At 35.4% G+C, this 12,873-nt stretch overlaps 1 protein-coding gene across 2 annotated transcripts in view; it reads right to left on the bottom strand.

The window, feature by feature from the left end:
• The window catches only part of LOC123561491 (histone acetyltransferase type B catalytic subunit-like), a 35,547-nt gene extending 22,979 nt beyond the window's left edge, over positions 1-12,568 (bottom strand). For both annotated transcript variants that reach the window (XR_008372798.1, XM_045353896.2), the window contains exon 1: positions 12,435-12,568. Coding sequence is in view for 1 of the 2 variants with exons in the window: in XM_045353896.2 (XP_045209831.2) it covers positions 12,435-12,441 (7 nt within the window). In the remaining variant the exon portion in view is untranslated. The remainder of the gene's footprint in view (positions 1-12,434) is intronic.
• Between the last annotated feature and the right edge of the window lie 305 nt (positions 12,569-12,873).

Below are 12,873 nucleotides of genomic sequence, written 5' to 3'. Positions count from 1 at the left end.
ACTGCATTGAAAGTCAGTTTTTTTTAAGGAAATATGCATATGACATCGGGTGTAATTAGACTCGTGAACGGACATTCTAAACTTATTCTTGCTTTCGAAATTCACCAAAATTTGCGAAGTTTCTTGTTGAAATTACGGTATGATCACTGAATAGTGGTCTAATTTAAAGTTGGCATGAAAAAATCTTGCAGGTCACTTTTCACATGCTCGGAAATCAACTGCTTACGATAATTTAATAATTGGCGCCTTTTTTGACAGTACACAGGATCAATACGCTTTATCAATTAATTTCAACACTTCATTGATTCTTGTTACCTATGTGCACTCGCCGTGACGTAACTTGCTGATAAAAAAATCAGCGAGGCATGTCTACAGGAGAAAGGGCGGGATTTAGCAGAAGATCAAAGGCAGGAGGGCATGACCGCGAGTGTTTATTTTGAATACATGTGTCTATCGTGGAAATAGTTTTACTGAAGGAAAAGAACGATAAGAGGAAGGATTATCAAAGGAAAATGCCCCCGGGTCCCGAAAGGACGCACAGGCAAGTATCATGCCGGGTCCTTTGAGCGTCTTTTGAAAATCTCCTGGGTCCGGACCCGGGGTCCTGGGTCAAATGGAACCCCTGTGTTATAAGAGGGAGCTTGAAATAACTGATAATGATTAAAGGCCTGCTCCCGTCCTACCTTTTAACCTTAAAATTGTCAATGAAAAAGCATGAAAATCCGGAGTATGAACTGTGATGCCAGTCAAAATAGAGTCTATTTTATATAAAATTCTATATGAATTACCTGTGGTTTTGCATGCTAAGTGTGGCGCGTGGCCGTTAACTGTTACCTTTTGTAATCATGGGTTGCATACACACAACAGACAGTGATTTTTTCAGTTTTGGGGGAAGGGGTTCGGTGCCCTTTGGAGGGGGGAAATACAATGTAAAACTAAGAAAAGGGGAATTTTCATTTGTGTGTAAATAAACTATAGTTTCAAGTTTACTTATAAATTCAGGGCCCATAAGAGCATTGTGACACGACATATCATGCATATAACACAATGTAGCATATCAATACCAAGTAACCGAATAAATTTTTCAAATGTGCAGGAGACATCCATTAGACTACCAAAATTTACAGCAGACATTAGGTCCCTTCCTAAACAAGTCGGTGAGTGGCTGTTTTTTTTTTTTATATTTCTGTCAAATTCTGACATTTGCAGTCACTGTTAGTTACATTTGACCTGTCACAATAAAAAACAAACTGTAAAAAAATGTATGCGTTTGACTAGTCCCTTCCCAAAGCATAAAGTCAAATCCTGACTGACTAGAAAATGGAAAACTCAACACTAGCCGGCCAAACAAATAGAATGCAAATCATTTACAGACTAACATTCAACAGGGTTGTTGTGCAGAATAATAAAGTGCTTCGATGATACTGATTTATCAAGGAAAGTTACTCCAACCGGTGTCGATGTAAACAAAACGCGAGATACTGCTGTGAACTGTTTTTTATATGAAAATAAATAAAATAAACTAGTGAATTATGATTTAATTGACTGGCATTTCATTTTTTATTTTCGGAGGGGAATTTTAGGCATCTGAAAGGGGGGAAAAAACAATTTTAAGGGGGGAATGGGGCCAAATTTCGCCGAATATTTTGTTGGAAAAAAAAAAGCTGACAGAATTTGAATAGCCGCGGAGCAGGGCTTTACACATATGACCTTTTAGATCAATCTCTGCAGACATCTAATTATCGCCACTTAACATGTGATTGATACAACCCTTTGAACCGCTGATTTTTAAAGAAATGTACAGATTTGATAACTTGTGAAAAATGGAAGTAAATGGTGACATGTGCACACATAACACTGTTTGAAACCAATTTTACATTCGTATGCGCATCGCAGGGCTTTGATCTTTTGAATATTTCTTCTTTTAATCAAGGTAAGATTCAATTATTTCATTATCTTAGCTGGTGCCTAGAGCTGAAATAAAGTTCAGAATTGGAAAAAAAAAACTTTGTTTTCTTTGGGAATGCCTCCTTTTACAGGAGGTAGTTTTATTTATATAGCCTAAGGGAAAAAAACTTTTTTATTTAAAATGCCCTGCCCACTTATAACTGATTAACAGATAATTGATATAGGATAACAACATCACAGTTCCACACATAAAACCTTTGAAGTACCCTCAATTTCTCTCCATGTGTTATAGCTCCATGGGCAGACCCAATTTGAAAACTGTTTGCAATTGTGAATAGGTCTGATATTCAGTACCACTTACATTTATAAGGAAAATAATCACTGATTCCAAAATGAGTGTAATTCAGTACTGAATTAGGACTATTACATTGCCTTTATTAACAAGAGCTGTCCGTAAGACAGCCAAGCTCGACTATTCGAAATAGTGTCACAGAAGTAGGATATCATTACCCAAAATGTTAAATATCAAGAGTTTTAAGTTCCGAAACGGGACATAATTTGACCAAAATGCATATTAGACAGCATGCCCATTCACGCACTGCAGTACGTGAATCACATACAAAATATCAAATGCACGCATAAAAATCACTTGTTGGGGGTACATGCACGCAGAGATTCGGAACTCCAGTTCAGCTGCCAAATCGCTGTTTAATTCATCGCGCACTTGCCAGTTGTTTGGTATGGTCTAAAACGCAGATCCGGTCCACGAACGTTATAATTTCGTTTCCTTCACCGAATTCTCAGCGTAATTGTCAGCTGTATGGAGGGGTTTGGTAAATGTTTTAGTCTGACGTCACACGGGTCGTGTGCAAAAGAAGAATGGATACGAAACGCAAAAAGGCATTTTAGCTTTAAGAAACTCAGCAAAAGGTTAACAGTATTTTATTTTCCGATATTTAACTGCAATTTTGATACACATTGCATATCTGTAATAGTTTGGGCATTTAAAATTGATGGACGAATTTTACCAGTCTTCAGTTGACTGTATGTTATTTCGGACGAATCGTGTTCCGTTCACGAAATTGGGAATACATGAACCTTGCTGAAAACATATTAATATTTAGTATAATATAGGGAGGGGTCTTTTGATTCAGAATTTCCTATCTTAACTTTGGAAAAACATTTTACATTTTCTAAAATTATCTCATCTGTTATACCCCACCCACGAGAGTTCTGTATATATATATATAAAAAAAAAAAAAAAAAAAAAAAAAAAAAAAAAAAAACAACGTACTATACAAATTTCAGTAGTTAAATAGAAAATTTTCAGATCTGCGATGTAGTGTACCCCCAAATTTTGAAGTGTACCCCTATTTTGCAAAAGCAGGGGGTACATGTACCCTCAACTTTAAAAATGAGTGGGCATGCTGTTAGAGATATGGGACTTGATGCTATCAACTAGTTTTATAACCCCGAAGAAACATGTTAAGTTTCAATTCAATATCTGCATTAGTTTTGGAGATAGTAACTTGCATGTAAAACTTTAACCAGAATTTTCTAAGTCCAAAAGGGGGTATAATTTGCTCAAAATACATGTTAAGAGTTATGGAACTTGACCCAGTGAGGTTGGTAACTGACCTAGAAAAAGAATAAATAAGTTTCAAATCTATATGCCTTTTAGTAATAGCTGTATGTACTTGCACGCAAAACTTTAACCAGAATTTTCTAAGTCCAAAAGGGGGCATAATTTGGCTAAAATACATGTCAGAGTTATGGGACTTGATTCTATCAACTAGTTTTATAACACCGAAGACACATGTGAAGTTTCAATTTAATATCTGCATTAGTTTTGGAGATAGTAACATGCATGTAAAACTTTAACCAGGATTTTCTTAGTCCAAAAGGGGGCATAATTTGGCTAAAATACATGTCAGAGTTATAGGACCTGACCCAGTGAGATAGGTAATTGATCTAGAAAAAGAAAAAATAAGTTTCAAATCTATATGCCTTTTAGTAATAGCTGTATGTACTTGCACGCAAAACTTTAACCAAAATTTTCTAAGTCCAAAAGGGGGCATAATTTGGCTAAAATGAAGGTCAGAGTTATGGGACTTGATTCTATCAACTAGTTTTATAACCCCGAAGACACATGTGAAATTTCAATTTAATATCTGCATTAGTTTTGGAGATAGTAACTTGCATGTAAAACTTTAACCAGGATTTTCAAAGTCCAAAAGGGGGCATAATTTGGCTAAAATACATGTAAGAGTTATAGGACTTGACCAGTGAGGTAGGTAATTGATCTAGAAAAAGAAAACATAAGTTTCAAATCTATATGCCTTTTAGTAATAGCTGTATGTACTTGCAAGCAAAACTTTAACCAAAATTTTCTAAGTCCAAAAGGGGGCATAATTTGGCTAAAATGAAGGTCAGAGTAATGGGACTTGGTGCTATCAACTAGTTTTATAACCCCGAAGACACATGTGAAGTTTCAATTCAATATCTGCATTAGTTTTGGAGATAGTAACTTGCATGTAAAACTTTAACCAGAATTTTCTAAGTCCAAAAGGGGGCATAATTTGCTCAAAATACATGTTAGAGTTATGGAACTTGACCCAGTGAGGTTGGTAATTGACCTAGAAAAAGAATAAATAAGTTTCAAAGCTATATGCCTTTAAATGATAGCTGTATGTACTTGCATGCAAAAACTTAACCAAGGTGTGACGCTGACGCCAGGGTGAGAAGAATAGCTAGACTATTCTTCGAATAGTCGGGCTAAAAATAGGTATCCTGGAGGAACACCAAGGCCAGTCCCTTCAAGATAGAACCTCTTCATTTCATATTCATTTTTGCTTTCCATACCTTCGGCAGGTGTGTATTTTCATAAAGGAAGTGTCTAGGGGTATGAAAAGGCTTGGTGGCCCGGGCAAAACTAGTTTATTTCATACTTTAAACAGAATAGTTTTGCACAAAGCTCTAGCATTAATGTTGACTTGTATTCATAATTTTAACATGTCCAAAACATTGCAGAATGATACTTATTTCACTTGGGTAATAATTACATTTTACTGAGACTTTATCATAAGACTCCCTGTGTAAAATCTCAAACTTTCAATTAAAAGGTATTAAACTGATATTATATTTCAATGAAACCTCGAAGTTTTGATGTTCTTAGCATCATCTGGGGCATGTGCAGTGAGAAATCTTAATTTGATATCTGTAAATTTGTGTGATATTTATTTCTAAAGTCACTATAATTATGTTCATTGTAAATTTACTTTGTTATACCCAAGTGGAAACTGGCAGGTACTCGAAAATGCAGCTCTCTGATTGGTCAATGAGAACCCCTTTAGAGTTCTTTGATGTCATGAATTATTTAAATACAATAAAAGTAATATCAGAAATATTTTATTACTTTTATCGATATTTCGTTTGGAGGACGGACGTTTTGGCCACGGACGTTTTGGCCCGGACGTTTCGGCCTAGGATCTTTCGGCCTAGGACGTTTTGGCCAAAAATATTGTTGAAATAGGATGTTTTGGCCAATTTTTTTTTTTTTTTGCAAAATATGCAAATTCTGATTTTGATATTACTATTTTATCGTTATAGTATAATTGATCGTTTTTTAAAGAAAAATTGTGATTGTGATATTTTTTCTAATTGTTTTAATCAGTGCAATTATTTTATTTATTGTCACACTTGTAGTACTGATAAAGATCAAAAAAGAAATAATTAATAAGATTAACACATTAATTTATTGTGTCTTTGTTGTAACACTTGTATTGTATTGATCAACAGCAATTTTATTATGTTTGTTGTTTCACTTGATAATTATAAAGTTTGTTTTTGATCATAAACATCAAAGAAATAATCTCCAGACAATATTTTGCATTCTATGAAACCAAAATTTATTTTTGGCCAAAACGTCCTACCCCCAAAAAATGCTTGGCCAAAACGTCCTAGGCCGAAAGATCCTAGGCCGAAACGTCCGGGCCAAAACGTCCTACATTGATTTCGTTTACATGCTATGCAGTTACCATTATTTGTTGCTGACGTATCAGTCTTTGATATTAAGAATTCAGACGTAACACCTTTCGGCTCGGCTGTTGGCATCGCCCACCGTCGCTGTTTATTAAATTAATCAGTTAGTTTAGTTTGGTTCTTTTTCTCGCATATGCAGACAGCAATCGATTATATCACTCAAAAAAATACCATGTGTTAGACTGTCTCTATAATTTTCTATTCATAACTTACATGTTAAAATTTAACATGGAACCAGTCGAGTAACACCCGACACAACTAAAAATAGACACTGAAATTCCACAAACTTCATTTTTCAGCTACTTTCGGATTGATTGCATTGTATGTTCACTGTTATTTTGATCTAGAACAGTTTGGCAACTTCCTGGTTGGCAACTTGGTTGCGTGAAAATAAGTACAGGAGCAATTTTCTGTACGTTTCAGATCGAAATTTATGCGTAAAAAACGTACATATATATTTACGTGAATGGGAACCCTGTATAATCTGTCATCAACAGTTTATTCTACAACAAATTAATCGGCACAAACTGTGTATTATAATGATTTGGAGCAATGTTGGGCAGTTAAAACCGCCCCCGGTTTTAACCGGTTAAAACCGCCCCGGTCAATACTCCCTGAAGTGGTCAATACCGGTCAATACTGGTCAATACTGGTCAATTAGTCAATACTGACTGTTAAGATATTTTGCAAAGAACACCTGGGGCTTGATTATGGTGAATGCAGGCATTAGTATTTAGTTAAAGCAACCAAATCAATACTCCCAAATTGGTCAGAAGTGGTTGATTGGTCAATACTGATTGATACTGGTTATTAAACATTTTCTGTTAGACTAGATTACAAAGATATATAGTTTTGCTGAACTTCATTTGTAGAAAGTATTTCATAAACTGTAGCAGTGTTTGATTCACAAGTGATAAATCTAATGATTTTTTATATTGGTATAAACAATTCAATGAAAAGCTGCTGCAAAACACCTGGACCCTTTCATGGAAGTGGTTTAATTGACCTTACGCCAGATAGCCTGTAGCCACGCCTACCAGTTTTCAGGGGGAACAATTCATGCTAGGCCCGACAAACAAAGGAATCAAATGGCGACGGCAGAAATATTTTGCCGGACATTCTAGTTGATTTCGGCGTACGCTACCTCAATTCACACGTATTTCTAAAGTGAAAAGACAAAACACAATCGTAAAGTGGATGTTCTGTAGCGAAACATAAATTCTACAAAAAACAACGATACGTTGTTGTTAAAAGTCGGGAACTGCACCCGAGTATGAGGAAAACTAAACAAGACAGGGGGCCGAGCGGAAAACACGTAAAAAAGACGAAAATCTCTGAAACCATTATAGCTGATTTTATGTTTTTTTTTTAATTGTCCGTTTCTTTTTCATTATAGAAACGTCAAATTTCGATCTCCCGGAAATCATGTAGGGTATGACTATATTAAGCAGACTAGAACATTGATTTTTATTAATTAAGGTTGAAATCAGACTGAGGATTCTGAATCCTATTTCAAAATAATTAGATAAATTAAATAAGGTAATTTACATGTAAAAATTGTCACTTGTGTCATTTAAGAAACGTCGGATTTCGAAATACCGGAACTCATTTAAGATGCTCATATCATTGTTCAACATTATTCAGATACATAGCATTTAATGTCTAATACTTAGACATGATGTGTTTTAAGTATAAGTAAAGAAAGTTCTCTTATTAGAATTAAAACGTGTAAATGATAAATAAATAAGATACAGTCCAAGGCGACGATATAGTCCATACTCATATTTCAAGACATATACCGGCACATCCCAGCTTAAAACAATGTTTGAGCCTACAAAATTTCTTTATAAAGTATACAGAATTAATGTATAATTTTTTGTTTAAGAACATATTTTCTTTATACGAAATATGCTATTTTTTCTGGAATTTTAGACGAGGTTTACGCTGTCTATTAAAATGAAATTTAGAACGAAAGCACACTCCGAGTGCTAAGTCAAAACTTTGAGCGCCTGGAAAATTGTTGATTAGACTCATTAAAAATAATCTTATATCAATCATAGTTTTTTATCATGTTTATTATTTGTTGTATTATCACCCAGGTATGACTTAACATACACCAGTGGGAGATTGATGTAAACCTTAAACAAGAGCACCGCCTTGCGGGTGCTGACGCTCATCTGATTTTTTTTGTATAATAGAAATATTGTCCTACCCATGATTTTCTAAGTCTAAAAAGGGCCATCATTCTTGCAAAAAGCAGGATAGAGTTATGTTTCTTGATGTACAGTGTCCACTTATGATGGTGAAAAACTGTTGCAAGTTTTAAAGCAATAGCTTTGATAGTTTATGAGAAAATGTGACTTAAACATAATATTCAACCAAGAAAATGATTTTTCTAAGTCCAAAAGGGGCAATAATTATTGCAAAAAGCAGGATGGAGTTATGTTGCTTGCTGTACAGGGTCAGCTTATGATGGTCAACAAGTGTTGCAAGTTTCAAAGCAATAGCTTTGATAGTCTAAGAGAAAAAGTTTACCTAAACATAATTTATTTATTTATTTTGTTGGGTTTATTGTCGCACCGACACAATTTTAGGTCATATGGCGACTTTCCAGCTTTAATGGTGGAGGAAGACCCCATGTGCCCCTCCGTGCATATTTCATCACGAGCGGGCACCTGGGTAGAACCACCGACCTTCCGTAAGCCAGCTGGATGGCTTCCTCACGTGAAGAATTCTACGCCCCAAATGAGGTTTCGAACCCACATCGATGAGGGGCAAATGGTTTGAAGTCAACGACTCTAACCACTCGGCCACGGAGGCCCCACCTAAACATAAAACTTAACCAAGAAATCTGATATTTTCTAAGTCCGAAAGGGGCCATAAATCTTGCAAAAAGCAGGATGGAGTTATGTTTCTTGCTGAACAGGGTCAGCCTATGATGGTGAACAAGTGTTACAAGTTTTAAAGCAATAGCTTTGATAGTTTAGGATAAAAGCTGACCTAAACATAAAACTTAACCAAGAAAACTGATTTTCTAAGTCCAAAAGGGGCAATAATTCTTGCAAAAAGCAAGATGGAGTTATGTTTCTTGATGTACAGGGTCTGCTTATGATGGTGAACAAGTATTCCAAGTTTCAAAGCAATAGCTTTGATAGTTTAGGAGAAAAGTTGACCTAAACATAAAACTTAACCAAGAAATCTGATATTTTCTAAGTACAAAAGGGGCCATAAATCTTGCAAAAAGCAAGATGGAGTTATGTTTCTTGCTATACAGGGTCAGCTTATGATGGTGAACAAGTATTCCAAGTTTCAAAGCAATAGCTTTGATAGTTTAGGAGAAAAGCTGACCTAAACATAAAACTTAACCAGGCAACGCCGACGCAGACGCCGACGCCGACGCCGACAACCGCTCAAGTGATGACAATAACTCATCATTTTTTTTCAAAAAATCAGATGAGCTAAAAATGCATAAATCATGTTTCCGGTACATTAAGGCATAATATTTACACGTTACCATTCAAATTATATAGAACATCAAATACTTGTGTTTTATCAGTACATACCAGTTACTCTGGTAACTGATGGAATATTTTTACTATTGAATAAAGAATACTAAGCACTTTTGTTAAATAAGAAAGTTAATTTTCATAGAATTTTACACTGATTTAAATGAAATAATTAAAACGTTATAACACAATGAGTGCTAAGTCGAATTGCTTTGCTTTTAAACATTCTTATAAGATTTTTAAGATCAACTATTCTTGAGGACGCCCACAGAGCCTGATACATCGCTGACAATATTCGAGGTCTGAGAGTGGATTTGGAAAAGGGAAGCGCTCTAGTATTACACTCTCTTCCCTGTGTCTGATGTAAAGGTGTTGTAACGTCACCTTTTTACCATTTTGGACGATTTTTCGGCAGGGCTAGACACTAACCATTTTGGGCCACTGGTCCAAAGAGCAGTTTCCACTAAGTTTTTAAATGAAACAGTTACTGGTCCTCCAAATATTTCACTGGTCCTTGTTGATTTTCACTGGCCTCGGACCAGCGGACCAGTGTTAGTGTCGAGCCCTGTTCGGTGGTATTTATATTCTTTGACTGGCGAGTCCGGCACTAAGTTTGACGGACAAAATGGCGGCTAACAACAAGGCTTATCAGTTCTGTTATCTGATTGGTCAGTTGGAACCTGTCAATCAACACTGGCGTAAGGTCAATTGTGTTGTGATAGCAATTGTCACATTGCCTAATTGACACCATGTGTTACAATATACAGTAGATGTTGCAGACCTGTCTATCTAGTCACTAATTAGGTGTCAAGATCAATAATCCCACTGTATTATTGAGATGCTTGAACATGGTAAAATAAGTTATGCAATCAAAGTATTCAACTGACCAATATTGACCACTATATGCATTAATCAGGGATATTGCATAGGACCAAAATTTGAATTGACCAGTACTGTCTGTTTCAATGAGTGTAATTTATATTAATAAAATCTTTAATTAATTTAAAATAAAGGCTACTGTAAGAAGGTAAAAGCATTGAATAAACTAGTATCGATCACTGACCAGTCTAAGTATATTGTCCAAAACTGAGCCTGACCAGGACACATTGCCACTGACCAAAACTGAATCGACCAGTATTGACCACTATACTTTTTAATGAACAAAATTTTATATTATTCAAATTGCTTTATTATTTTTATATTACTATCACAGCCTGTGCCAATCTTTGAATGTGCATTATGTAAAAGTGTTGAATAAACCAGTAATGACCACCCAAGAGTGACCATAGTATTGAATCGACCATTATTGACCGCTATTGACCAGTATTGACCGGTTTTAACCAGTATTGACCGCCGGCCCGGTCAATACTCATATTGACCGGCTTTTTGCCAACATTGATTTGGAGTTCATTGGTTTAATATTTAGGTTTTGAAAGAGAAGGTAAACAATCGATCGGGTAAATGTTGGTATCTGTAAACGACTTAGATCCAAGTTTTAAGTGAATGCTGGTTAAGTCTTATTTGTTATTTCATTGTCAACCAAATTTAAGATATAACCCTAAATCTCTAGAAAAGGAGGTCGGTACCCTAGAAAACCCCTAACAGTCTTGTCTAGTATCTCTAGAATCAGATTCTAGATAGAGGTACAGATCTGTACCCATAGACACTTCCTTTCATTGATTTCTGGATTCTGCACCCAAATTTTGACAGCATTTTGTCCAAGATGTTGCGGTTCTCTGGATACGATAAAGGCCAGTCAGTCGCATCTGGGTGGAAAAAAAACGGTGGACCAATGATTTCCAGATGTCTTCTTATAGATGATTTATACCAGTCAGAAGGAATAATAAATTTGCATATTTATTATGACCCTTTATGTAGAGTCACTGGACCTATGCTCGCCCAGGCACATGCTCGCCCATTTTTTAATTTGATGCCAGATTGTGTAATAAAGATGCAAACTTTTATCAGATGTGTTGTTTATTTTTTGTACCCTTTGTGTCCCACTTTCTGTCCTCACTTTTGAAGAGTTTCCGGTTCCGGTCAAGGTCGATAGCAGACGAAAATAAAAAGGAAAGTGAAACCAAAAGTGAAAGTGGCCAAAAAGAAACATGACTTAAAGTATTTTTTTTTAAAAAAACATTGGTTAAAAACTGTTGCAAAACTAAAGGTTAAACATAGTATGATTTTTTATGTAGTTTATTTCAAACTATCAGACCAAATAATGATTTTATATCAGCAAATATTCGTCGACTCCGGGCTGTCAAAATTGTTTTCGAAATGCTGCTTCCAGGGCAAAAACAATTACAGACAATTTTACCATCATCTTTCACATCTAGTTTATTTAAATGTAATTAAAAATATGTTGTTTATGCAATTTTGTGATTCGTCTGCACCCTACCCATAACTTCTGGGCAAGAATGCTGCATCATTAGTTTTTACAGTAAATACATTTTGATAACTTTTATTGTATAACTATCATGCTTTTTGCGGGAGTAATTATGTTGTTGAGAATACTGATAGATTAGACTAAATGTTTATCTTGTCATTTAATACATAAATGGTTTTCTTTTAAAAATATACCACTGGGCGAGCATGGGTCCTGTCCACCATGAAAAACGATGGAAACAGTATAGTGGTGTTAAGCCCGTTTTCAAAGTCCCGGATGTAAGTGTTTACTAAACATTTGGGTCATTTCAATGGGGCAATGCCTGGGTAGAACTGACGAGGCAAAGAAGTTGATATATAATATTACAATAAAAAATATTGCAATTTTAATGCCTTTTCTGGGCGAGGACTGGTCCAGTCAGTCTATTTTCCAACTCTGCCTACCCGACAACTATTGCACTTTAACAATAACTCAGATTTGGAGCATTCACATTTGTGACGAACAACGTCTACTACAGTCTTTGGACTAATATACATTCTCGTTACACGTTCTGCCTTTATCAATAAAAATAATTCGGTTATCAAGATACAAACCTGCCATGTTCAATTTCCCGCGAATGCGCAATTATTTTTTGGACCCAGTTATCTGTCCTTGATTATGTAGTCTAAATCACCAGAACCGTTATCCGGAATCAACAGGTGCGCTTGGTAGTCGTATGCAAAAATGATGTCCATCCAAAGCTACATTATTTGAATAAAAATCTGTCGTTTTCTAAATTCATCACCTGCTGAACGTTGGAACTACCTAAGAATGCCAAGTATCCATTTAAATGCAGATGATGTAGTGAAGCTCTTATCAAATGTTACTCCTCGTATTTAAGGCAGGGGTGCCAGACAAGATCAAAAAGATAAGTTCGTCACATTTTAAGCCGTTTTATAAAAAGTAGTTATTTCACAAAACTTTTCAGCTTATATTTGGTAGAATTATAAAATATTTACTTAAAAAGAGATCATTTAAGACTCACCACATAAG

The sequence above is a fragment of the Mercenaria mercenaria genome, chromosome 10 (genome assembly GCF_021730395.1).
Source record: "Mercenaria mercenaria strain notata chromosome 10, MADL_Memer_1, whole genome shotgun sequence".
Classification (NCBI taxonomy): domain Eukaryota; kingdom Metazoa; phylum Mollusca; class Bivalvia; order Venerida; family Veneridae; genus Mercenaria; species Mercenaria mercenaria.
This window is presented reverse-complemented; position numbering and strand designations above follow the sequence as displayed.